Below are 27,241 nucleotides of genomic sequence, written 5' to 3'. Positions count from 1 at the left end.
TCCATTATTTCCATTGACATTTGTCTAGTTTCCTTCTTTCTTTTCACTTACCTACCACTACATTCTTCTTTTTCTCCACTGAAACTATTTTTTTTCTAAGATGAAACAGTTTGCATAATTGGTTTATCATTTAGAAAATGTTACGATACTTTGTATGAAAACTCAATATGCAACTTTGTCATAATGTATTCTGGAAGCCTCATGTGTATATCATGCACATCATTTCCTTTAATCTTACCTTTTTTCTCTTTTTTTCATTTCATGATCGTAGATTGTCATATCAAACAAAGCCCGTTGTAAAAATAGGACCACGCGAGTAATAGCGGTAATTTATTGAAGAGCTGGCGCGTGCAAGAAATTAATAATTGCTTATTTTGTTCAATGATATAGCGTGGTTCTGAGTCTCCCTTCCGAATGAATTTTTATGTATTTTATTCAAATGATTTCTAGAATAAATTTGATCCCAGAAGCGTAATGAACAAAGAGAAAAACAAAATAGAGGAGGTCAGGTATGGTAAGGAGAGCGATGTCAAGTTCTAAAAAAATGTTAGCGAGCGAGGTGCTCAGGCCAAAACTTGGACACTATCACCATGGCAAATCTCATTTTATGGAAAGATTTTAACATATCGTTCAGAAAGCATTACAATATTTTTTACTTTTCTTTCCCATTTTTCTTCTTTGCTCTTTTTTGTCCCAATCCCCCATCTGAAAGCCAGAGCTTGACCCCCCCAAAAAAAAATGTATGGCTTGCAATCACCCCGATTCCCCCTCCCCCTTCTTGCATCAACTTTATAAAATATGAAGAAAATTGCCAGAATTTATATTAATTGCAATTCTATAATTGCACTTTGTTTCTTTACAATGCCATCTGAGTAAATAATCACTGCAAAACCAGCCAGTGAATGTGTGCCTGGTTCCCCGACACTCGTCTCAGTCTCGGGTGCTATTGATCTCGCTGAGCTCGGAGGACATTGGCGCATATAGGAAAGTGGCTAAAATTTTGACAAATTTGATTATAGGAGCAGAGTATGGAAGCTTAAAAGTGCCACCGAGATGTTGAGATAATTATCTCGGGAAGTCGACATCTTGATAGCAAAAGATAAGATGACGAGATCCCAGATCTCATCATGTTGACATCTTGTAGAAGAGATGATGAGATGACAAGATCCCAGATCTCATCATGTCAACATCTTTTGGAAGAGATGATGAGATGACAAGATCCCGGATCTCATCATGTTGACATCTTTTAGAAGAGATGATGAGATGACAAGATCCCGGATCTCATCATGTCAACATCTTTTAGAAGAGATGATGAGATGACAAGATCCCGGATCTCATCATGTCAACATCTTTTAGAAGAGATGATGAGATGACAAGATCCCGGATATCATCATGTTGACATCTTTTAGAAGAGATGATGAGATGACAAGATTCCGGATCTCGTCATGTCGACATCTTTTAGAAGAAATGGTCAGATGACAAGATCTTCGATCCATGATCATGTCATCTAATCATCTCTTCTACAAGATGTCAACATGATGAGATCCGGGATCTTGTCATCTCATCATCTCTTCTTAAAGATGTTGACATGATGAGATCCAGGATCTTGTCATCTCATCATCTCTTCTACAAGATGTCAACATGATGAGATCCGGGATCTTGTCATCTCATCATCTCTTCTTAAAGATGTTGACATGATGAGATCCAGGATCTTGTCATCTCATCATCTCTTCTTAAAGATGTTGACATGATGAGATCCGGGATCTTGTCATCTCATCATCTCTTCTAAAAGATGTTGACATGATGAGATTCGGGATCTTGTCATCTCATCATCTCTTCTAAAAGATGTCGACATGATGAGATCTGGGATCTCGTCATCTTATCTTTTGCTATCAAGATGTCGACTTCCCGAGATAATTATCTCAACATCTCGGTGGCACTTTTAAGCTTCCATAGCAGAGGGTCCGCTGGGAGAACAGTTTTCGGAACTGAAGTGGCTACCATGGATAAATATACCGTTATGATTATTATTATTACTTTTATTATTATTATTGTTGTTGTTATTATCATTATTATTATTATTACAATCCCACTGTTGTAGCCCATGGTTATATTCTACTCCCAAGCCAGTGTTGCATGTTTTGAAGTCCACCTCTTGGACTGCTTTTATTTTGTACGTATACGGTTACTAATCACACAACTAAACAAATAACACACTCACCCACACACCCTCACACACACACACCTTTTTTTAAATACAAGTGCACACCTAGTTACCAACAATGTATGTAGCATTTTGATTTATTTGAAAGCAGGATAAAAGAGCATTATAGATTAAATGCCTTGCTCATGGGCATAGCTGCCACGGCCGGGGATCGAACCCCGGACTTTCCATGTATTGCTAGGCGCCTTAGACCACTCGGCCACGGCATCTCCACACACACACGCCTTTGGGGAAAGTGAATCAGTGGGTTAGGTGAATCACTGTCCAAAAGTGAATCATTGGAGTGCGTCGTGTGTGTTGGTTATGTATGTGCACGCGGGTCTAGATCCGTGGTCTAGATACATGCCAATGGTTTGTCCAATCATTAAAAACCGTCCAGGGCGCAGACTACGTGTTTTAAGACATGTAAAGGTCTCTAATAAATCAATATTTAACAAGGACGTGAAATTGTGTCTCGGATCTTGTCTCAATTGATGAATTTTCGAACGCGACAAAGGACAATTTCAAGAACACAGTAATATGAAAATGTCCGTCAAGAGACAATGAACAGCTGGGAGGCCTTTGTCGAAAATTAATGATCCGGAAGAGCAGTTTATCCTAAGTTTCGGACATGTCGGAGCTGAAGAAAAATTGCAAATTTGTCGCTTGACCAAAGTCAAGGACGAAACTACAGTTTTCGACAAAGACTTTTTTGTTGTATTAGGAAGGACAATTGGCAATACAGTGTCATGTTCTTGGATCCATTCTGCGTCGCGTTGTATAAACTTCCTAATCTTGGCAGCTGATTCTGGACATGAGTTTTAGGGGTCTTTTTTTTCATTTTTGGTGTCGAGTTAGGGAGTTTTTGCATCGTGACGTAGAGCGGATACAAGAATAGATAAATGTATTGTTAAATGCCCTTCATGGCAATGAAAAACCAAAATGTCTTTTGGTCGAAAATCAGTGAATCGAAAGAGCAGTCTTTCGTCCCAGACTCAGGAGGAACGACATATTGACAATTTTTCATCAGCTCCGAAACTTATTACGGAAATGCTCTTCCGGTTCACTAATTATCGACAAAGACCTTCCAACTTTTCATTGTCATTTAATGCACGTTTTCAATGCATTGATTTATTGTTTTCTTGAATTCCAAATGCATCGTAGTGAGAAAACCTACTCAGTATCGGCCTTACCATGCCGACTGAATGATAGCTAGTTTGTGATACACGATGGTAATATTCCTGTAAACAGTTAATTCTACCACAGGATTCATGAAACAAAACTGATAAGTTATAGATTCCCCTTCCACGCGCTAGAAGTTCTCTCTTGCTAATACAAAATGACTTTAACAGCACAAAAAGTTTAGGTACGCCTGCCAGAATGTTAAAATTGAATTTATAAAAATTAAATGAACAAAAATGTTTGTTGTTATGATCTTGTGGATCATAAAAACATATATTTCAGTAAATAAAAGAATGGTTAAGAATTGTATGAGATTGGGAAATAGTTTCTGATGGAATATCTATGTCCCCACCCATCGCAGTCTTAGGCTATAGCTTAAGACTGCAGAAATGAAACTATATAATTCATGACACATTGCAATAGAATGAGTTTATCAGACTGCCTATGTGTATTGCACATGAAATGTAAACGGTATGGTGTTTAAATTACCCATCATGCTTGTACTTGAACTCAGGGTGGGCGAGGACAAAAGCGAAAGAAGCTAGACCTGTTATTGGACTTTGAATCCAAACCAAACGCTTATTTTTTTGCCGCCATTAAAAAGGGCTGAACGGGCACGCACGTCTGCGCCAGACTAAGTTGGGCGGAAGATCCGGACACAGTTTCCAGCGAGTTTGAAAAATTTTGAGATAGTTCTGGATTAGGGCGAACGTCATCTCCCCCAAGATGGATAATATTTGGAAGAAAGCCCTCTTTATCCTTCTAGTGAGCTGGATTTTATTTGAAGGTGAGTTAAAATAATCTTTTTTTACATTATCCCTGATGATGAAGTAAGAGATAGATGTTGGCATAGAGATGAATTAGGAAATTATGTCAGATCAGTACTCTGGCATCTATATGGTGTTGGTACACATCTATCTCCAAAGTCCTCCTTAAATTCAGCTAGATTTTTCTCTCGATAGGAGCATTTTTATGATTCCATCTGGGAATTGAAGATGGATTACGCACTGTCCATTTTACATACAAATTTAGATCAGGTAGCCTCGCTATTATTCTTGAATGGACTATAACGTCACTTTTGGAGATATCTTAGTCTGAACGTCTTGTGAAATGAGAGGCTTACATTTTCAATTTTTTTTTGGTTTTACCATCAGCGTGATTAATACTGCCATTGACGTACAGATATTAGGGAGTTTTCGCGTTTTCTACGGGGACATTCTCTACAACTCACCAATTCTTTATAAAATGCAATTAAATTCTCAATAGAGAGCTATCATCCGAAGATTTGCACCGGACGAACAATTACAAATGTGTCTTTGTCCAGAGTCAAGAGATCCCGAAGCTATCCCGGTCGACCAACTTTCGAAAACAGCCTCTCAGGTCTCCATGATTTTAATTGCATTTTCAAAGGAGTCGATGCGCTGTAGCAAGTTTCTCCATAGTTAAAACGAAAACTCCGTATTGTAAAAGCTGACCGAACGTTATTTAGATCATGGAAATCATAATTATATTCATAAATCCAATTAGCTTCTTATCCCCCTTGATCTTTCATTATGCCAACTTGTCTGTTTGTTGCCCATTTTGCTTTCTGAAGGTGATTAAGGATGCGTCATATATCTGTCATTTCTTTATCTGCCCCTGTCATTAATTCATTTTTTCTGCCTCTTCATTCGCTAGTTTCCCCATGTTTACCTTTTATTTTTTCTCAATTATGTTAATCTCTTGCTCTCATTCTACTTCCCAGATTTTTCATCAAAATCGTCCTTTCCCTTTACCGCACCATGCTTTACCAACTTTTCGCTGTCTTCTCTTTATTCTTTAACTTTTATCTTTGTAGTTTGTATCTTTTATAGTTGTTGATATAATTATATTATCATAATTATTAGCAATAAAAGCTTCATTTATTCTCACATGTAGTTCTAGTAGTAGTAGTAGTATTAGAAGTACTAGTAGTAGCAAGTAGTAGCAGCTGTAGTAGAAGTAGCATTGTAGTAGTTGTTGTAGTAGTTACAGTAGTAGTAGTAGTAGCAGCAGCAGCAGCAGCAGTAGTAGTAGTAGTATAAGAAATAGTATAGAAAGTAATATTGCTATCAGTAGTAGCAATAACTTCTAGCATTGTAGTAGTTGTTGTAGTAGTTACAATAGTAGTAGTAGTAGTAGCAGCAGCAGCAGCAGTAGTAGTAGTAGTAGTAGTAGTAGTAGTAGTAGTAGTAGTAGTAGTAGTAGTAGTAGTAGTAGTAGCAGCAGCAGCAGCAGCAGCAGCAGCAGCAGTAGTAGTAGTAGTAGTAGTAGTAGTAGTAGTAGTAGTAGTAGTAGTAGTAGTAGTAGTAGTAGCAGCAGCAGCAGCAGCAGCAGCAGTTCTCTCGAGTAGTAGTAGTAGTAGTAGTATAAGAAATAGTATAGAAAGTAATATTGCTATCAGTAGTAGCAATAACTTCTGTAGACTGATAGATGCAGTATTTATAGTTGTATCCGTTGTGGCATGATAATTAGAGGCCTTGATATTTTGTTACCACGGCGATGTAATTTTATTTCCTCTCTATTTTAAATCGTATAGAATGCTATATCAGCCTTCTTGTGATTGGTTACAGTTTCTCACGTGATGACATGTTGTTTGTTTTATTGATTAGTCGAGATAAAAAGAAAGTTTGGTGAACTGCATTTCGTTTGTCAATCCTTAATCATTTCATCCAGACTATCTTGCCCCTAATATAAAGGCGACCCCACACCTTACGATTGGCCTGCGACCCGATTTCAGAATAAAATTAAATACAAAATAAAAATAGTAGAATTTGATGCAAATATTGAGACTTGGAATATCTTTCTACGTAATGTTCTAAATCATCGTACTAATACCTGTGTCCAAATCTGTGACTGTGATATCATCCTTAAAGCGAATTTAATATCTAGTCGTAATGACGTCATAGCAGTCGTACGATTGCCTACGATTTGAAACTAATTCGGCCTTTACTCTAAAATAAAGGCTTGTAATCTTTCAAAATGGTTATGTTAGTATTCTTTCAAATAATTTTTTAACCTCAAATAAAATGATGTGTTCCATTCACTTTTTCAGAAAATGAGCAAAATGCGATTTGTTCCAAAGTCGGATCGCGAACTGTCGTAAGGTGTGCGGTGGCCTTAAGACCTCAGGCATAATATGAAAATACACACTATAGCCAATACCGTGAATACAGGGGCAAATGATCCGTCCACCAGTCATTATGTACACATAGAAAAATAGTCCGAAAGGAGCTTATTCTTATTCAATGAATTTATATCTAGTATGGGGAGCCAGCAACATTATTTTTGTTTTAAATGAACCATGCTGATTGGTCGATTGGGGATGCGTAAATAGCCTACGTCTTCGTAGGCTATTTACTTATTTTACTTTGTTATGATTTGTTATTCTTTGTATTTGTTTGTATATTGCACGGCCTCTCTGAAAACCAGCTATTGACTGATCGAGGGCTTTTACCGTGTTTCAATAAAATAAATCAAATTCAAATCAAATCGCTCAATATCAATGAGCTCGGAATATGCGTTCTGCAGCAAACAAATTATGATACTGCTAGCTGACCATGTAGAGAAAAATGAACCAAAATCATTACAGATACATTTAATAGCTACATCCAGATAAAGACAGTGCCATACTTCATTTTGCTGGAAGTTAAGACCCGATTTAAAAACGATTCAATTTTTCAAGTAAAACCAAAGTAAAAACAACTAAACACAAAGGAGGCGTCCTCATAAGGAGTTGACAGGGATGACTGACGGGTGAAAAAAGAGGAGGGGAGAAATGGGTGGACGTATAATGAAGAAAAAAAAGAACATCAAAAGGAAATGACTGCATCGTGTAGCTGTATATCACATCTGCTGAACATTTAGAAACAAAAACTGCTTCATCGTTTCCTTTGGTCATCTCGACCCCTTATTAGAATATCTTCACGTCGAAACTGTGCACATTATTGTATATTTCATGACACTTCTACAGCCCATTTTTGAGATTTATTATGTAATATCAAACCATTGGAGGTATATTTGAGTACATGTTTTTTTAATAAAAAGATACTCAAAACATTATACATGTTTTACTCAGAATATTATACATCTTATACACTCTTATACATTGTCTTCTCCAAGTGAAAGCTAGCATCCAGTGGAGTATTAATGAAATATTATAACCAACTAACATGAAAGGTGAAACTCATAAATAAGATTTAAATGACAAGATAACCCATTAGGCATATAATGTATATACTGTGTTACGCCCTTGGAAGTTAATTGTTTGATATTAAAGAGCATCAGTAGTCTGTACTATCATTCATAATTCTTAGAAATGTTAAACATTTATCATTGAGATTGTTACGATAGTTGTAATATATGGGTGTACTTTGATCTTCAGTCATGGGCGGAAATCTGTCTCCAAAATGGTAGGGGGGAAACAGGGCGTGGAAAATTTAACAAGCAATGAAAAAAGGGTATTCATCAAAATGAAAGGTTATTCTAGCCAAAACAAAATTTGACAAGTAAAAAAAGTTTTCACAAAAAAAGTAAGGTCATTTAGTCCAAAATACATGTAATTTTTCAATTGTGAAGTGATGTATTTTTCTCCGTCATAAAAAACAAAAATAGTAGGGGGAACATTTGATATTGTGTCCCCCTACTATTTTAGGTAGTGGGGACAAGTCCCCCTTGTTCCCCCCCCCCCCTGGATTTCCGCACATGTCTTCAGTGGAGCTGGAATCAAGAAAAAAAGGTGGTTCATTGGTTCTCTTTCTCCCCCACCTCTGTCTCACTTTATTTCTCTCTTCCCTTCTCTCTCTCTCTTTCCCCTCTCTCTCGGGCCCACGTACACACCCTCACACATCCGCACACACGCACATCCACACACACACACATCCACACGCATATCAACAGACGCGCACGCCCTTTCCTTTCGGTTTTAAATTTACCTAGTCCATGTTCAAGTCTATAAGAAAAAAAAAACCTGATTTGACCGAGCAATTTACTTATCTTGTGCAGTACCAAAATTGATATATTGTTTCACTAGGCAATTTATCGTATTGGAGGTAATTATTACAGATTGATAGCAGTGCAGTGAAGCAAAAGCAAAACTGATAATTCTGAATCAATCATCTGACATAGTTAGCGAAAGTGGAAACATGCCAGTGGAATCTGATTTTCATATTTTGTCCTTGAGTGAGTGATAGAACAGAAAAAACTAAATGCATCATGTGATTTGCATATAAGCTTATTCCACAGTTGTTTAGTTATATTCATTAATGCAACGTATCTTTTTACAACACAACTTGAACACACTTGGCCCTCCATTAGGAATAGAGTTAATGGATGTACTGTATGCTATATTAATATGAAAAAAAAAATGATTTGTTTCTGTTTGTGGTAACTCCCGTAGGAACTCGGCAGGACAGCATTTTGCTGGTAAACGCCAAGCTGGTATATAACCAATTACCTGAAATATTTTACATCTAGGTTAATCAGTCATAGTGGCTGACGTTATAGATGACAGATATCACTCTCGGGCCTTTTATCAAAGTGGAGAAAATGGCAGAGTTGGGATTCGAATTCACAACCTTGCGATTATTAGTACAATGGTCTCACGTGCCTAATCACTAGTGGCAGGCCCTAGATATTCATTCGAGCCAACCCATTGCTATTTTTTTTGTTTTGATATGGCTGATTGACAAAGTGTATGCATATGATTGTCTATCTAACACTGATTCTATTTTTGGTAATTACTGAACTTCCTTTTCCCTAATTGGGAAGAAATATCACCAATTTTGGACTATATTTTGACTGGCGGAAGGATTACGGCTATTTTGCTGTTTGAGTTGATGAATCTGCTCCCCCGACGGTGTCTTCAAACACGCCAATTTATTTTTAAAATGAGCCGGTCGAGGGACCCTTTTCTGGTCAGATATGGATTGCTAGATATTAATCCTATCCACTGGTAGTAAACATTCGACCCCCGAATTTCATCCTTATTTTTTTGATGAATTTTTTAAAGTGCAAATTTAACACATGAGTCTGTAGGGAATGAATTAGGCCTGTGAGACCCAATGCTCTAACCACTGGACCACACGACCGGTGATTTAATTCGTTTAGAGATTTATGTGAACTATCGACAATCACTGAAACATTTGTTTTGGTGCATTCAATGTATTTTCAGAGTAGATTAATCGTTATCACTTTGTTCCCTTTTGCTTCATATCTCAACAGACTGTCATGGACAGGAAGTTACAGTTCCAGAGAGCGCGACATTTTGGGTGGATGACGGGTCTGCCTCCCTCTCTTGTCAGGTGACGGGAAGCCCATCACAAGTCACGTGGAGTATTGGAACGGATCCCCTAGCGAGTTGGACCGAAAATGGTGAAGTCACATTGCCTAAACCTGGCGGGAAATACAATATGACTGTTGACGGGCAGGAATTTGATTTGTTAATTAATAACATATCTATCTCAGATGCTCTAAATTACACGTGTGCCGCTTTCGGCGGAGGTACCGCAAAGTTTGAATCATCGGAAGTAAAAGTTTACCGTAAGTCTGTTCTATCGCTATCTATTCTAAAAAATAACATTATAAAATTACTTTTTACTCTCAGACTTAGACCTGAAGCGTTAAACATTGTAATTTATAAACCTATATTTCGCACTTTGTAACACAGAATGCAATAAAACTTTTCTATGAATTGTATTATTTACGTTTAGGAGAGGCTAGCGAGCCAGTAATTAAAGAGTGTCCGACGAACAACGAAGTCGATGATGACTGCCGTATTGACGTCGCCAACGAAACATACATGGCGAACCTGACATGCACCGTCCAGCATTTCTTCCCAAATGTGACGATCACGTGGTCTTCGACTCATGGCGTCATCGATCCTATCAACATCGACTGGCAGCTTAGTGATGAAGGGTGTTACTGTGCGTACGTTACGATCGAGGCTCGTCCGCAAGACGACGCGTACGTCTGCACTGTGACCGGGGAAGCCCTTCGCGATGAGCGCACGAAATCGCTACGAGCTTTGGTGCAGGTCTACGAGGATGGGGTGAATCCCACCAAGAGAGACCCGGATGGTGATGATGGTGGCGACGGTGGTTCAAGTAATCTCGGTGAGGATATATTCCCCCCCCAAAAAAAAAAAAGATAAAATCGTATGATTTGGATATCTGTCCCTTTTGAAAATTTCAAATGAAGTCAGTCTGTAGAATATGATTGATTTACCTAAAACGATATCATAATTACTATTTTGTGAAGGGGAGTGTATATCCCTACTATAGAGAAGATAGTGTCCAACATAACCCAGGGAGCTCCCGCCCGCAGCGGGCGGGAGCCCAGGGGCTTACCGTGTATTTGACCATACTCACGGGACTAGCGGGATTTATGGTCTAAATGTTTCTCAAAATGAATTGTGAAAACAGAAATTATGTACCTACCACGATTATATGGATGAAAGTCTAACGAGTGGCAGTTTTCCTGACATCTGGGCACAGATTGGAACCTCAAAAAACCCCGAAAAGTTCTCTCCTACCCCAGTCTCGATCGGCCATTTTGTTACGATTCATAAAAAAATGGCCGATCGAGACGGGGGCAGAAGGAGAGAACTTTTCGTGTTTTTTTTGAGGTTCCAGTCTGTGCCCAGATGTCAGGAAAACTGCCACTCGTTAGACTTTCATCCATATAATCGTGGTAAGTACATAATTTCTGTTTTCACAATTCATTTTGAAAAATATTTAGACCAGAAATCCCGCTAGTCCCGTGTATATGTCTAACATTGACTTTCACACTGTAAAATTTGAGCATTTTGTGTGAATCATGTTTCACGCAGTCAGTTACATGAACCCATCGTGAACACTTTAATACACAGTGAGACACTGTTAAATTTGAGTAAATTACGAGAGTGAAATACATCTTCACGTGGTCGACAATGAGAACACGCTGTTAACAGTAACACTGTAGGTGTGTCCAGGTGTGAAATTATCTTCACACTGCTTGCGTTGAGCGTTACAATAGTGTCAACCACATCTTTACATGTTCACTATGAAAACACACTGTGATTACAATATGAGCATGCTCACTGTATGAACACACTATGAACACACTGTGGACACAATATAAACACAGTGTGAACACACTATGAAAACACTGTAAACACACTCCGAACACACTATGAACACACTGTAAATACACTCTGAACACAATATGTGACACTATCCTAGACTACTACTTTGTACCGAGGCTCAGGCGAGAGTTTGGTGTCTAGTGTTAACTCTAGACATGGTTTTGTTAAGTGGGAAATACGAGTCTGTGCTTGCAGACCCTATATTAGGTCCCTGTTCGGATTAGATTTGTTTAAGGTCATGATTCTAATCTTATCTTCCATCTTCCTCTATTTCTCGTGTAGGTATGATCGTGGGCATCGTCATCGGGTGCGTATTCCTTGTCATCATCGTAATCTTCATCATCTACGCCGTCAGAGTAAAGAAGCGTGAAGGTATGTATATTTTTTTTCATTGGTTATCCTGTCATCGGTATTATGATTCTCTATGTTATACTAACATGTTAATTGTTTCGTTTTTTCATATTATTCCATACTGGTAATCCATATTATCGTCTTTTTTATGCCTACCCTAGATAGCAATTAATTTAATTGCAGCTGCTTTTTCAACGGACCCAATGTCCATATTCTCTTTTTCATTTTGATATGTTAATCATGTGAACGGCTATTCAAACATTGAATTTCAGTCTGTAGTTTCTTGTTATGAATCACCTCATTTATATCAAGAATATTATTTATTTTCATCAAGATAACGAGCTCCCGATGCAATGTCTTTCATTCATGTCTTACCTTACCGCAAATACTGGAAGAATACTGAATCAGGTCTTCTTATCATATACTGAAAGTTTGAAATTTAAAGGAGAAAATGATTGTTATATTATGAGTATCTAACCAGATCAAAATATACCTTTCCCCTTTCTCTATGATTATTTAGCTTCGAAGGGAGGTAAAAAATACAAATACACGAAGCAAGCTAAACAAGCTGCGACCACGGAAGAAGATGACGAACGAAGAGCGGGCGAATCAAGGACAACAACTGGAAAAGGTATATAGTAAAATATAATGTATGATATGATATTAGTATACATATTGAAATAAAGTAACACGTTGCTGAAGCACGTCACTCTCACGACAACTATTAATCAATCGTGAACATTTTTTAAAGTTCCTTAAAACAAATAAACAATAGTGTAGTAGGTTTCATGGTACACCATGTATCTTTCTTGGCCAACTTAACAACCTCTTTAAAGGAAACCAAAACCCAAAAAGAGAAGCAATCTTATTGGAAAGAGTAAAATGAGAGGAACAATTTGAAAAAAAGTTTCATCAAAATCGGTTATGAAATAAGCAAGTTATGGACGATTAAAGAGTGTCGTTGTACTTACTCTGTGGATCCTCAAATTGGCAAATGTGCTTCAAAATGGCTGATTTTGTGGACAACTCTCCATTTGTTTTCTACACATATTTTCAGATTTCCCCCTTTATGTAACATATTTCACATTATCTCCCATGACATATGTTGTGCTCAGGAGAAGGCAAGATGCAATTTGAAAGATAAGGAGGAAAATCTGAAAGTTTGTGTACAAAACAAATGGAGAGTTGTCCACAAAATCAGCCATTTTGAAGCACGTTTGCCAATTGGAAGGATGCCCATAAAAGTACAACAAGAGTTTTCAAATTCCCATAACTTGCTTATTTTTAAACCGATTTTGATGAACTTTTTAAAAAATTGTTCCTGTCATTTTACTCTTTCCAATAAGATTACTTCTCTTCTTGGGTTTTGGTTTCCTTTAACAGTTTAAATGTTTATAGTATACAATAGGGCCTTAAACATCCAGCTAAAATTTTGAACAGCATGTTTACAGTGTAATATACTACAGAGTGAGTCAGAATAAAAATGTCCCACTTTTGTAAAGTTGAATTGTTTAAAATGTGAATATTTAATCATTAGTTTCATGATATGTCTTGATAGAGGTATCCTCCAAGTACATTCAGGTACCATTTTCATTTGATCCCGTGCACGCATGACTGAACATCGGACAATCTTTAGAAGACTGTCACATCTCACTTGCGCCAGGTTACGTGGTGATGAATAAAACAGTGCTTTAGACAAAGACAGTCAGACAGACAGTCTGGCATGCTCACACACAGTGGGTCCCTCCATTTTCATCTTAATTTAATTTCTATTGAAAAATAGTATACTTATTTAAAACCTCCAATGTGTTGCCCTAATCGTGTACGTCTTTTTTCACAACATATGTATTATTATTTTTGTTTCTTTGCAATGGATACAAATACTTATTTTTATATATATGGTATACAATTTGTTTTTGTTTGATGGAAGTGAGATAAATAAAATTGAATTGAAAATTGAATTGAATTGAATTGAATTGAACACACAAACACACACAACAACACATGGTACTAACTGGTTCATAATTTTCTCTTTTCTGATTAAGCATTGATTTTTAGCAAGATCGCTGAATGATTAAGTGGCAATTCCCGACAATCTTTCCCCTAAACACATTCACTACCACCATCATATCATCATCGTCATCCTCATTGTCATCATCTTGATCTTGATCTTCATCATCATCATCAAGTGCACATAAATCCAATTTGCTGGTTATGTCTTTTGTTGGCTATGTTTGTGCTTTTGTTGCACTTGCCTATGAATTTATTCACGGACGTTTGCAGTAATTGTGTGCTTGTGTGTCTGTGTGTGTGTGCTTGTGTGTGCATGTTTGAGTGGGTCTGGCAGTGCGTGCGCATGTGTGTGTGCGTGTGTTTGTGTGTATGTGGGTGTACGTGTTTGTATGTGTGTGTGTTTCAGTCTGTCGGACTGTCTTTGTTCAAAAGAGTGTTATTCCCCACCCTGTAACTTGGCGCAAGTGAGATCTGACAGTCTTCAAAAGATTGTCCGCTGTTCAGTCATGCGTGCAGGGGATCAAATGAAAAAAGTTACCTGAATGTACTTGGAGGATACCTCTATCAAGACATATCATGAAACTAATGATTGAATATTCATATTTTAAACAATTTAACTTTACAAAAGTGGGACATTCTTTCTGACTCACTCTGTATAATATGATATGATACCGTGAATACACTATGATGAAATAATGTTTTTTTATTCTATAGATGATAACTTTGGTGTAGTGGACGAAGTTGACGAGAGAGGCGAGAAAAGGACAGAAGATGAAAAGAACGGTATGTAAAGTAGGTATAGCAAATAAACTTCTTACCCCATTCCCTGCTACCCCCCCATACCCACATTCACGTTCTCTACCTCCTTTCCACTTTCATGACTTTAATGATAGACTGGAAAACGTCGGTGTTGATTTAAACACCAACACAGATTCTATAACCCCCAGCGTGTTCACAGTACGTTCACAGTGTGTTAACAGTGTGCTCGCAATGTTCACTTCACTGTGAGCACACTGTAAAGTAAACACCGTGTGAACATGTTCACAGTGTGTTTATAGCGTGTTCATTGTGTGTTCAAAGTGCAATCAGTGTCTTCACAGTGTGTCCACAGTGTGTTCACATTGTGATCAGAGTGTGTTCAGAGTGTGTTCATAGTGTGTTCACATTGTGTTCACAGTGTGATCAGAGTGTGTTCACAGTGCGATCAGAGTGTGTTCGTAGTGTGTTCACATTGTGTTCACAGTGTGATCAGAGTGTGTTTACATTGTGTTCACAGTGTGATCAGAGTGTGTTTACATTGTGTTCACAGTGTGATCAGAGTGTGTTCACAGTGTGATCACAGTGTGTTCACATTGTGTTCACAGTGTGTTCACATTGTGTTCACATTGTTTTCACAGTGTGATCAGAGTGTGTTCACAGTGTGTTCACAGTGTGATCAGAGTGTGTTCACAGTGTGATCACAGTGTGATCAGAGTGTGTTCAGGGTACGCATTCATTGTGTGTAGTGTGTTCACAGTATGATCAGAGTGTGTTCACATTGTGTTCACAGTGTGATCAGAGTGTGTTCAGGGTACGCATTCATAGTGTGTAGAGTGTTCACAGTGTGTTCATAGTGTGGTCACTGGGTGTTTACATAGTGGACATGTGAAGATGTGATTTACACTATCAAAATGTTCAAATTTAACAGTGTGAGAATAATTCTACACTGTAGACACCTCCACATTGTGAATGTCCACAGTGTGTTCAGATATTGAACTATGCCAATATGTGATTCTCTCTGTAACGATGAAAGTTATTACAGTAAGAAGATCATTTCACTTCAAGGACAGACACCTCGGCAGTTTGGGTGTTCTCATTCACAGAACAGACTATGTAAAAATGCGACCCACACTGTCCACATGCTCAATTTTATATATTTAACAGTGTGTTCTATACTGTGAACATAGACGGAACACAATGTGGTACGAACTGTGAACACACTCAATTTTGAGATAAACTCTGAATACACTGCGAAATAATCTATGAACACTCTGTGATATGAACTGTGAGCACACTGCGGGGATACACTGTGAATACAATGTGAACACACGACAGAACACACTGATACTAATCCTGAACACACTGGAAACACATTGGTACACACTGTGGACACAGCTTGGTACACAAAGCGAACACATTGTGATTACACTGTGGTTCAATGCGTTTCCTTCAGCAGGAAAATCTGAATCTTGTCATCCTTTTAGCCTCCCTTGTTTTTCCTCTTCTCTTCGCCTCTGGTTGTACTGATGACAATACTAAGCGGTAAAGGAAATATGTGAAATGAGAAGCGTATTCATTTCAACTTAAAGAGAAAGTTCACCCCGAAGAAAAGTCTGTTGTAGAAAATAGCAAAAAATATAATAATAAGTACTGGCGAAGCTTTGAGGAAAACCCGTTGAAGATTAAGAGAGTTTAGAATTTTTAGTTTTAGACTTGTGGCCTCATAAACGAGCAGGTGCTTCATATGTTACGGGATATAAAATGCATTCATTTCATTTTTCATTGGTTCCTGATGACTTATTTTTGTTTTCTGTTCATGGTCGGGTGTGAAATGATTTTTATATTGATATAAATTTTTACAATTTTTTGAGAAAATGACATTTCTTTTGGGGGGGACCACTTGCTATATAAAGATGCTGCTGGCATATGACGTCACAAATCAAACGATTGAAATTCTAATTACTTGTTTATTCTTTGGTGGATTTTTTCTAAAAACCTTCGCGAATATCTATATTTCATTTTTACAAAAATTTGGCAGGGTGAACTTTCCCTTTAAAAGATTGAAAGTGTGCTCTACTAAAAAACTAAAAAGAAGATTGATAGTTTGAAAACGAAAACACAGATAAAATGTTAAGAGGAATAGCTAACATATTTCATCAGTCTTCACTTTTATTTTCCCCTTTTTCGTTTTTTTTTGGACAACAACAACACAAAAAAAATCGTCAGTTTTAGCTTCTGAACACAAAAAAATTATCATACTACTTTGCTTGAAATACCGAATGTCGTGTGAACTTATTACATAACGTCTGATGTGAAATCGTGGAGAAATCATTTGAAACTAAGCTTCCATTTAGTAAAAAAATATCAAAATAGAGAATACAGAATTCTTTAGCCTGTTCAGGCTAAATAATACCTTTAGCTATCCATTTTAGATACACTGCAGTTTTTTATTATTCATAACACTTTTCTGATTTTATGTTTGATATATCACTGATATGTCACTAAAGAACCCCACTTCGGAAATGAAATCTTCTTTGGTTAAAATCATTTCATTTAATTGATTTTGATTTTATTTTCTTCAGATTGGAGCCCCGAAACGAAAGACAGCGATGGTGGTGGTGGTGGCGGCGGTGAAAGTGGCAGCGTTGGTGGTGGAGGAGGTGGATCGAGTCATGATGATGGGGGTGGCCATGATGATTGATGGCCGAAATGAACAAGAAAGCATAATTATATAATCGCAGGCATTCTTTTATCAAACGTCGATGCATGTCTCTTAAAATGTGAAAGAAGGAAAATGGTATATTAATGTATCTATATAAACAAAACAAAGTTGTCCCCCCAAATAGCAACATCAGACTGACGGTTCAAATGGTATGATGTGACGTTTTTCGTTCTGTCTTCATTTCATTTCATTTATTTCCGTTAAAAACATAAGTAAAACAAAAACATGCAAGAGAAAGGGTTATAAATATTAAGTCTGTTTTTTCCATTACGGTTTGAAGTCAAACCTGTAGCCAGGACGGGGGGGGGGGGGGGGGGGTCGAACGAAACCCCCCAAATTGTCAAAATTAAGAAAATATAGGATGAAAAGGAAAACAGAAAAAAAACAGATCGAACCCTGTAATCAAAAACATTGGATACAGGCCTTTGATTTTTTTCTTCTAGTTTAAAGATACATGCCTCTTTGATTGATGAAATAATGCCTATCAAATGTCCAAGCTCTCGTAAGAAGCATATATAAGTAGCTATACTACCCGAAATTTGCCAGGTTTGTTTAGTCAATTCCCTTTATTGCCCTTTCCTTTCACTTCGGAGCATGTCAGTGAATTAGTAGTATAAATCCACTCAGTATTGTTAGCGATAAAAATGTTTAGTTTGACTAATGCTCACGTGCACAAGGCAAGCCACAAGAGGACCAATCATTGATGTTAATATGTCACCCAAATGACGCCCCGTGTGCTTGGTCACTAGGGCAAGTTTGCAAGTACATGTAGGTTTGACTAGTTCTTAGGTCAGAAATGTTTTGATGAAACTAATGCAATTCCATTGATTATAAGATACTGTACGAAATTTAACCCAGAGCAGCTGATTTGGTGCTTTTGTAATTTTTTATACGATAAGATTTGCGTATAGAATATGTTTGTGCGACACTTCAGATTTTAGAGGGTGTAACATCTTGGTGATATTTTGGTACGGAAAATTTGATGATCCGGGGCGTAATTATCTTTTTAAACACCCATTATCCAACGAAGTGAGTTGGCTGCAGCTTCTTTATAAGAAACAAATCCTTCATGTTTGGGCCTGCGGAACGGAGGGGGGGGGGGGGGGGGTGGTAATCGTGTGTTATTTTTTCATGGTCACCTCTTTTTTTCCAAACCATCCCGCTATCCTTGCAATGATATATCATAATTTTTCTATCAATTTTAATTATGATTATGATTAGTGTATTTATCAGATATAATAGTTAGCCTAGGAATACGTTGTTTCTACGTAGATGGCGCTATATGTATATGTCTTTTATCTTTTTTTTATTATTTAGTTTTAAAGAAATATTTTGGAGTAGCTAGATTCAGAAGAGCTGGAATGTAAATACCATTTTTAGGGGTATATTCAGCTCTGTTGGACATCATCCATCTACAATTGACAAAATTTTCAGATTTAATGTTATGGTAAACAATAATAATAAAAAAAGAATTGTTAAATGTTATAGCCCTGACTGTGTCTTCTTCAGCACTTCAGCCGAGCTCGCTTTTAGTATAGCGCCCTCTAAACGTCGTGACGCACATACTTTAACAAATACATTGTTGGTAATTGGCACTCACAAACGTGATAAATATAAGGACAAAATGAAGGATTTTATGCACAAGCGGATGATCAAGATAGAGAGAGTGTGTGTGGGTGTGTGTGTATATGTTTGAAGTTGCGCGCGCGCGTGTGTATGGGGTGTGTGAGAGAGAAGACGGTGTGCGTATCCTATTGTATGAGTTGATTTAATTCTGCTTCGCTGTCTAGTCGATTTTGTCATACATGATTTACTTTTTGTTTTCCTTTCAAAATAAGAGTTTGAATTGACCCATTTCGGTCGCAAATCTTATAAAGCAAATACATATATTCTCAAGATCAGGATATTAAGATAATGATTTTTTTTGTAAGAAAAACACTATTTCTTTTTTTTCCTTAAAATATTCATGTGATTACTTTCTTGGTGACGCTTTTTATGTTTGGTTTTTGTCATCTACTCTTCATCAGTTTTGGGTTTCATCAAATTTTTTTGTACTTCATGTATTTAGTCGCCTTTACGATAAATCTTTCCTAATATTATTACCTTTTAGTTCAATTGAGTGTCATTCTATAAAATGTTTGAACATTCATTACTCAATATTGATTCTACCAAAATATTTGTGAAAGGATCTTTCATTAACATGCTTGTAATATTTGTAGTTATAAAAAAAACCATATTAGGTTTATTGTTTAATTACTTTCAATTTGTTCCACGGATGACTTTCAAAATAAATACGATATTAAATAGTAAAAGGAAAGTGTCGCTGTTTATTGCGTTATGTTTTTTGCCGGGGTTGTGTGTTTTTCGAATAATTTATATAAGGGAAGGCAGAAACACGCACACACACACACTCATGCACACTCCTATACACTGTAAAAACTGTGGTGTCAAAACTGACACCAATGGTGTTAATAGAGGACCACACCCTGAGGTGTTAAAATTACACCCTAGAGATTGAACATAACATCAAAGAGTGTAAATGTAACAACCAAAGGTGTTGTAATAACAACTGTAGGTGTAAAACTAACACCACCAATTTAACACCGGTGTAAAATAACTAGTGTGGTCTCTATGTACACCGGGCAACACCACAGTTTTTGCTGTGTACGTACTAAGAAGTAGGGGTGCAAGAAATGTACAACTTTACGGGAAAAGGAGCACCTTTCACTTGCTACCGCGCCTGCGCAGGCCTGCGGCGGGTGGTTGGGTGTACGTTTGAACCTCGCGTATCTAGCCTAGGTTCCTGTCTTACTCGATCCTTATAAAAATGCTTGCAAAGTTGAACCTGCTCGGCAATGAAACATATACTTTGTCTTGCTTGTATGCATGTAAAAGGGTGCGTCTAGTAATATAATGACAATATAACTGTAGTTTTACTTGTGGAATCGCTCCTAAATAATGCCGTATATAGTTTACAGGGTCTGGGAACAATCTACGTAGACATCGTAGTGTTGAGTGGTCTGTAAATTAACAAAATAATTGCATAATTCGAATATTATAAACATGTTACGCTTGAAATAACTGTTTTAGGAAAAGTTATTATTAGAAAAGATGGATTTGGAGAATCGGGTCATTTGGTAAAGATAGTCATTTTAGTAACTGTTTCAATAATTTTTTTTTTGGTAAATCCTTATATACGGGGAACCAAACTTTGTAATTATAGGAGTGTAACCCAATACACACGATCCACTAGTTCTTTCCTGTTTGTGCCAATTAATTATCGCGGAATTAATATTAGAGTTTGGGATCAATCACTCTAATTATGTGCATTGCAGAATAATTCCGTAACCGCCTGAATATTTGGCCAACAGATGAAGTGGACCGCCAGGCATCCTGATATGGAAACCGTGGCAAGTTGGTTCCGTGACCGACTTGATGTCACACTGGGTGAACCTTTACGATACAGTTTTGTTTCCTTTTGAAAAGGTACAACTTTGTACTTTCCTTGAAGGTGCAAATAATAACCTTTGCATCTTTCAGAGAGATGCAAAGTTGGATCTTTGTAGGATCGTAGGTACAAAGTTGCACCTCAGAGGTGCTTCCAGTGTGACATCTGGTCTGCAACTTTAAAGGTGCAAAGTTGAACCTAATTTCTTTAGTGTGTAAGGTAATAGTAGTAGTAGTATAGTAGTAGAAGTATAATAATAATAATAATAGCAACGCGCCTCGGAATATAATATTTCTAGATAGATGGCGCTATATAATTGCTTATTATTATTAGTAGTAGTAGTAGTAGTAGTAGTAATAGTAGTATAGTAGTAGTAGTATAGTAGTAGTATAGTAGTAGCATTAGTAGTAGTAGAAGTAGTAGCAGCAGTAGTAGTAGTAGTCGTAGTAGTTGTAGTAGTAGTAGTAGTAGTAGCAGTAGTAGTAGTAGTAGTAGTAGTAGAAGTAGTAGTAGTAGAAGAAGAAGTAGTAGAAGAAGAAGTAGTAGTAGTAGTAGTAGTAGTAGTAGCAGCAGCTGTAGTAGTAGTAATAGTAGTAGTAGTAGTAGTAGTAGTAGTAGTAGTAGTAGTAGTAGTAGTAGTAGTAGTAGTAGTAGTAGTACTCTCTAAATACAAAAGAGGTAATCTAATCCCTAATAACACTCCTAAAAAAATCATTATATTTGGTGTGTGCACTGTGGTTCCCCCGGGGGTTCCCCCTCCATTTAGCTCTGAAGTATATTGCAGCTTGTTTGATGATATGACACTTGCTATATTAAACTTCTGAAACTGATATGTGATTCATGATTGTTCGTGGATACTTCTGGACAATATTTGAGGGGATTGTTGTAGTTTTCCTCAAATACACTCTGCCTCAAGTATTTTGCAAACTTGCCTACCGAGAATGCATCATAGAAGCCATGATATGGGGCTAATTTGCTGAACCCAGTCAGGCTTGGACTCTCTATTTAGCTCTTGGACCTATTGTTAGGTAAGCTGCTCATTGACATTCACAATGGATTTGCCCAGGGTAGTCCCCTTTGTTCTGATTTGTCTTCCCTTCCTTTTTTCTTGCCTTTCTCTCTCTCTCTTCTACATCTCACATTCCATCTCTCAGCTCTATCTGTCTCTCTTTACAAACACACTCACTTGAACCCATATTCTTGGATTATTCTTTACAATCTAATATCAGGTTTAAATTGACATATCTTTTTACAAACGAGAAAATCTAAAATGATCATTGTAATACATTAGGTATATTTACACGTATTTTACATATTTTCGTATTTGATCAGTGAGTATCGATTCAAATTTATTTATGACATACTATGTTACATATATGTCTATAAATAATTGAAATTTGTCCGTAGTGCTATAAGATATTTTTACCTTGTTATTGATCATTTTTTTATTGAAATGTAAACCTTTGCGATTCGACTTTTACCGCAAAGAAAGTATTTTTAATAAACCATTTTTAATTGAATTGAACTGAACTCCACTTGGAGTAAAACTAGGCACCAATCCATTTGGAGTGAAATGTATACTCTTACAGAGTGACCCCTATTAGAGTGAACTACAAGAAGTGGCACATGCAGTTCACTCCAAAGGGATTGGTCCCTTGTATTAATCCACATTGGTGGCGGAAGCCAGAAAATTTAGAGGGTGTCCACCTGAAATTTTATGAGTTGGTAACAAAAATATTTTTGACAAGCAAAAAAAATCATCACCCTAAATTTTAGGGGGGGGGACAGCACACGTTCAAGGGGGGCCACGTGAATTTAGGGGGGGACGCAGGAAAAAATTTGACAAGCAAAACAAAAAAAAAAGGCTATCAAAACTAAATTCAGGGGGGGGGGGACCGTCCCCCCCCCAACTAAAATTTATGGGGGACACGTCCCCCCGTCCCCCACCGCTTCCGCCGCCTATGTTAATCCAACAGGAGTGTTATCGGGGACAAGTTTAGTTATTTTGCATTAAGAGAGTAGTAGTACAAGTAAGTGGTTTACCCCTTCTCGCTTGTTTCTCTCTCTTCTTAGTTTTATGAATAAGTCTTCTTGAACTCAAAACACTGATCATGGTAAGAGATTTGCAACAGTCTTGTTAAAAATTGAATATTATCATGATTTTATTCGATCATCCGAATTGAGAAAGATAAGTCGAACAAAGTACTTTCCTTTAACAGAGATTACAGAAACATGAAGCAAAATTCAATATTTTCTTACATTCACTTCAATTCAGCTAAAATAAACATTTCTTTTTTCAATTTCACAAATTGCTACATTTTTATAAACGTACATTCATAAAAGTACCAGTTTGACGTGAAGAATAAAAGTATGTACATGTTTATAGAAGAAAGCAAATGTCTGTGGCAGGATACGCCTGTAAACATAAATACAATACACTTTTAGAAAAACCAGAAGATCTTACAGATAACCCCCCCCCCCAGATTTTAAAGAAAGAATTAACCAAATCATTCTGTACAATTCTAAAACAGGGAAAATTCTACACAATTTTTAAAAAGAATTTTACAGAACAGGTCTGTTTTAGAAATGGGGAAACAGTTTTATTACAATAAATTTGTAAGGTTACATACACCAAATATCTATTTTCTGTAATTTTACACAAATGCATGTAAAATTACACAGTGCAGTAAAATTAAAGGTGTTCTCGAGACTCTGCTGCAGGATTCTTTTTTTTAAGTAGAAATTTTCTAACAGTGTACAGTAAAAATAAACAATACATATGAATGCAAGGCAAATAATTATACTCTCTAAATGAAAAGGAGCTAATGTCGTCCCAAATCACTCTCCTCTTAGAGTGAGATGATCGAGTGACCACTCCAGGTGGAGTGAAATTTCAATCTTTCAAGAGTGATTCTTACCCTTTTTTAGTGAAAGTGTAGAGAAAATTCACTTTCACTCAAAAAAGGTTTTAAAAATCCACTCTTGAAAGATTAAAATCTCATTCCATCAGGACTGGTCCCTTACTCTGAAAGGAGTGTGATAAGGGACCAGATCAGCTCCTTCGCAATTAGAGAGTATTAAAAAATTAGTTGCATGGAAATACCGAATGTTGATCTCTGCTCTACTATGTGACTATTATTTTTAGCAACACACATAATATATAAAATGTGTATAATTTAGTGTGTACAGTACGAATAAATGAGAATGCTTTACGTATGTAAAACATTTTGAACACACGTGCATTTTTACATGTTGACGTTGCAGCGGATTTTCATTCTGATTTCATTCATGTATATATATATATTATATATATATATGTGTGTGTAAAGCTATACATGTACAACAGCTTTGGCAAGTCTTTCTCCCATATGCTTTCTCCCATACGTGTACTGTATCAAAGCAATGCTTTGATCCAGCTGAGGCATGGCGGCTTGTCATTGTTGAAAACCCAACTTCCCCCGACAAAGGAAATTATAATTGATATGGTGTTGAAAATCTGTCTATCTGACGGTCAATTGGATCAGGGTCGCCTAGCCACTAACCAGTCTCTGTGGTCTTGTGGTTAAGGCACCGGCGTTCAAAGCTGGGGGCCCGGGTTCGATTCCCGGCAGAGACATATTTTCGGCATCAACAATTTTCCAAAGGGTAGATAGCTCTGGGGAACTTTGATTTAAGCTACGCCTACCATTGTTCTCTTCATCCATTTCTTTCACACTATATATATAATTGAAGGAAACGGTTTAGGGTTAATCCCTTAATCCTTAAGATTACATCTTTGAGCTAAAAAAGCCGTGTCCTTCAATTATCATTAAGTTTTATTTGTTTTCGTTTGTTATGTTTCCGTTGCACGCTTGTTTAGCTTGTGTTTATGTTGCGTGACATCCTTATTTTCGTTTATATACTTTTGTGTCCCTCAAAGCCCCGAGGAAGACCGGTCACATGGTCGAAAGCTTGGCATAATAAAGGAGTTGGACAATATTGCTACGTCTTGCAGCCTCTCTCTTTTGTCAAAGTCTCAATTATATATATATATATATATATATATATACATATATATGAATGAAATCACTTTGTCATGTACTGCTACTGTATATCCTTTATGATGACTTGGCATACCAAGGTATATGTATTAGGGCATGGAACATCGTGCATCTTACCCTCTGCCATGTTCGAAGCCACACAATTATTGACATTGTCAGGTTGGTCCAAGCCCCATTCTAAGAAGGTATAAAAAAGACAAAGAGATTTATAAGCAAATTATGTCATGCTCATTATCAACTTCGCTCGAATGGCTTTCACATTTTTCATTAGGATGAACACTTAGGTAACACTTTACAATGAAGATGTTTTCCGGATATAGCACGTTGTAAATTTGTTATAGATTTGGTTCACCATACAATTGTGGAGAAGCTGCTCACATATGACGTCACAAATCAAAATTACGCAACACTGTGTAAGTGAATTTTAGACCCAAAATTGTTTTTGAGTACAAAGTCAATTCAAAGTGAATTTTCTAATCTTATTCATAAAGATGTGAATATTTTCAGTTTCACCAGCTGACATCATGAATTGACAAAAAGATTCAAGTCATCATAATGGCCCTGGGAAGTAGAGGTGCTAGGGTGAAGCACTCCCAGTTTTTTTCCCAGCGGGTGCTGCTTATATGGTATTACACACTTCCTGGAAATAAGGCTGATATTCTTAAATGTAGAGACTTTATCCAAATTTTCCCTATTGAGCATTTGAGAGCATCCCCCCCCCCTCTGGCTCAGACTTTTCTTTACTGTAAATGAAAATAAATACCTTATACCATTTAACTAAGTTGTAGTTAATAACAATCAATTATGAGGGAGGGAAATAAGAAATTTGGTCTTGTTGACCCTAAGCCTCGTGGACCCATGGTCTCTTGCACCCTCAGCATTATGTGATAACCCCAGGGTTCTTAGAAACGAACGTAGAGGGCAGCATCACTTTGCTTCCCTCTACGCTTATTGAATTTTTACTTACTTCGGTAGTCGGTTTGTGTGCCTTGCCTGTCAGTGTAGCAGAGGTATGACCCGCTTATTCTCTTACAGTTTAACCAGACCCATCCATCGGTAATGAGAGTCTTTAAGATGACGTACTCTTCATCACTCTCTACGGAGACTAGGGTAGGGTCCTCCATCATCCCGTTACCCATGGCAACCGCATCCAAACTATTACAGTGGTTTTTAGCCGCATGGTAAGACGCGGATGAGGATGTTACCAGGAAACATTTGGTGCCCCCATACTCCCAATTGGCTGGACACACTTGATGAAAGGATAAAACGTGGATCACATGATTCATGTAACAGACTATAACAGACCGATTAAGTTTGTTTCCTGTTTTATCAAACAAGTTCTAGATGAAGATTCAAGTTCAGGTACAGTATGTATAATGAAAGACAACTTATCCACTGGCAGAGCAAAGTATATGGCTTATCTTAACATAATGAAAGTGATTTTGTTCTTCTTTGGGGGAAAAACCGCTACTAGAGAGGACAGTATCCCTGACAATATCTACTACTGTAAGAGGAAAGACGACACAGTTTTGGAGTTCCATGCAATACAAGGCTTATTATGCTTACTTGGAATCTGACAATTCTTTCCAAGATATGCCTCAAGACAGGAGCAGCTATAGCCATCCAATTCTTCCTTGCACGATCCACCATTTTGACACGGATTTGCGTCACATGCTGTAAAAGGGAAAGGGAGATTCCCCGGTGACTCTACTGTACTCTTTCATGTCTTTAGCTGCCGGATGGGTGTTTCATAAAGTTGTTTGTAAGTCAAGAGCGACTTTACGAACGACTGGTGGACCTTTCTTACTCGCTATATAATCCCGATTTAACATTTAATGTTGAATATTATTTACCACAAGGAAGGATCCCCAGTAGTTCTTAAATTCACTCTTAACTTACGGACAGCTTTAAAAAACGACCTCAGATCTATTTTGAATACATTCCAAGTATACACGTGGTAATTTCGACGGATTCTTTCTGCATCCATTTGAAAAAAATATAGATATACTACTACTGCTACTACTATACTACTACTACTACTACTACTACTACTACTACTACTACTACTACTACTACTACTACTACTACTACTACTACTACTACTACTGCTACTACTACTACTGCTACTACTGCTACTACTACTACTACTACTACTACTACTACTACTACTACTACTACTGGTGCTGCTGCTGCTACTACCGTTACTACTACTACTACTACTACTACTACTACTACTACTACTACTACTACTACTACTACTACTACTACTACTACTACTTCTACTGCCACTACTACTACTACTGCTACTACTACTACTATTACAACGTTGAGGGAGGATAGAAGTCAAGTTCCTAGCTTGTCTAGCTTGGCTCCTAGCTGACCA

General features: G+C 37.2%; 1 protein-coding gene across 2 annotated transcripts; it reads left to right on the top strand.

Annotated features, from left to right (window-relative positions):
• The first annotated feature begins 4,037 nt into the window (after positions 1–4,037).
• LOC121420506 lies at positions 4,038–19,643 on the top strand. Of its 2 annotated transcripts, none has more exons than XM_041615168.1 (7): positions 4,038–4,172; positions 9,626–9,943; positions 10,114–10,515; positions 11,808–11,897; positions 12,397–12,507; positions 14,604–14,672; positions 17,231–19,643. In XM_041615168.1, exons 1-7 carry the CDS (start codon positions 4,112–4,114, stop codon positions 17,347–17,349), a joined length of 1,170 nt encoding a protein of 389 aa, XP_041471102.1. In that variant the 5' UTR covers positions 4,038–4,111; the 3' UTR covers positions 17,350–19,643. The 2 variants fall into 2 exon arrangements, with proteins under 2 accessions (XP_041471102.1, XP_041471103.1); XM_041615169.1 differs by having other exon boundaries at positions 4,040–4,172; positions 14,604–14,681; positions 17,231–17,306.
• Positions 19,644–27,241: the final 7,598 nt, after the last annotated feature.

This window comes from Lytechinus variegatus, chromosome 8 (genome assembly GCF_018143015.1).
Source record: "Lytechinus variegatus isolate NC3 chromosome 8, Lvar_3.0, whole genome shotgun sequence".
Taxonomy (NCBI): domain Eukaryota; kingdom Metazoa; phylum Echinodermata; class Echinoidea; order Temnopleuroida; family Toxopneustidae; genus Lytechinus; species Lytechinus variegatus.
The sequence above is the reverse complement of the archived record's forward strand: the minus strand, read 5'-3'. Positions and strand labels throughout refer to the sequence as shown.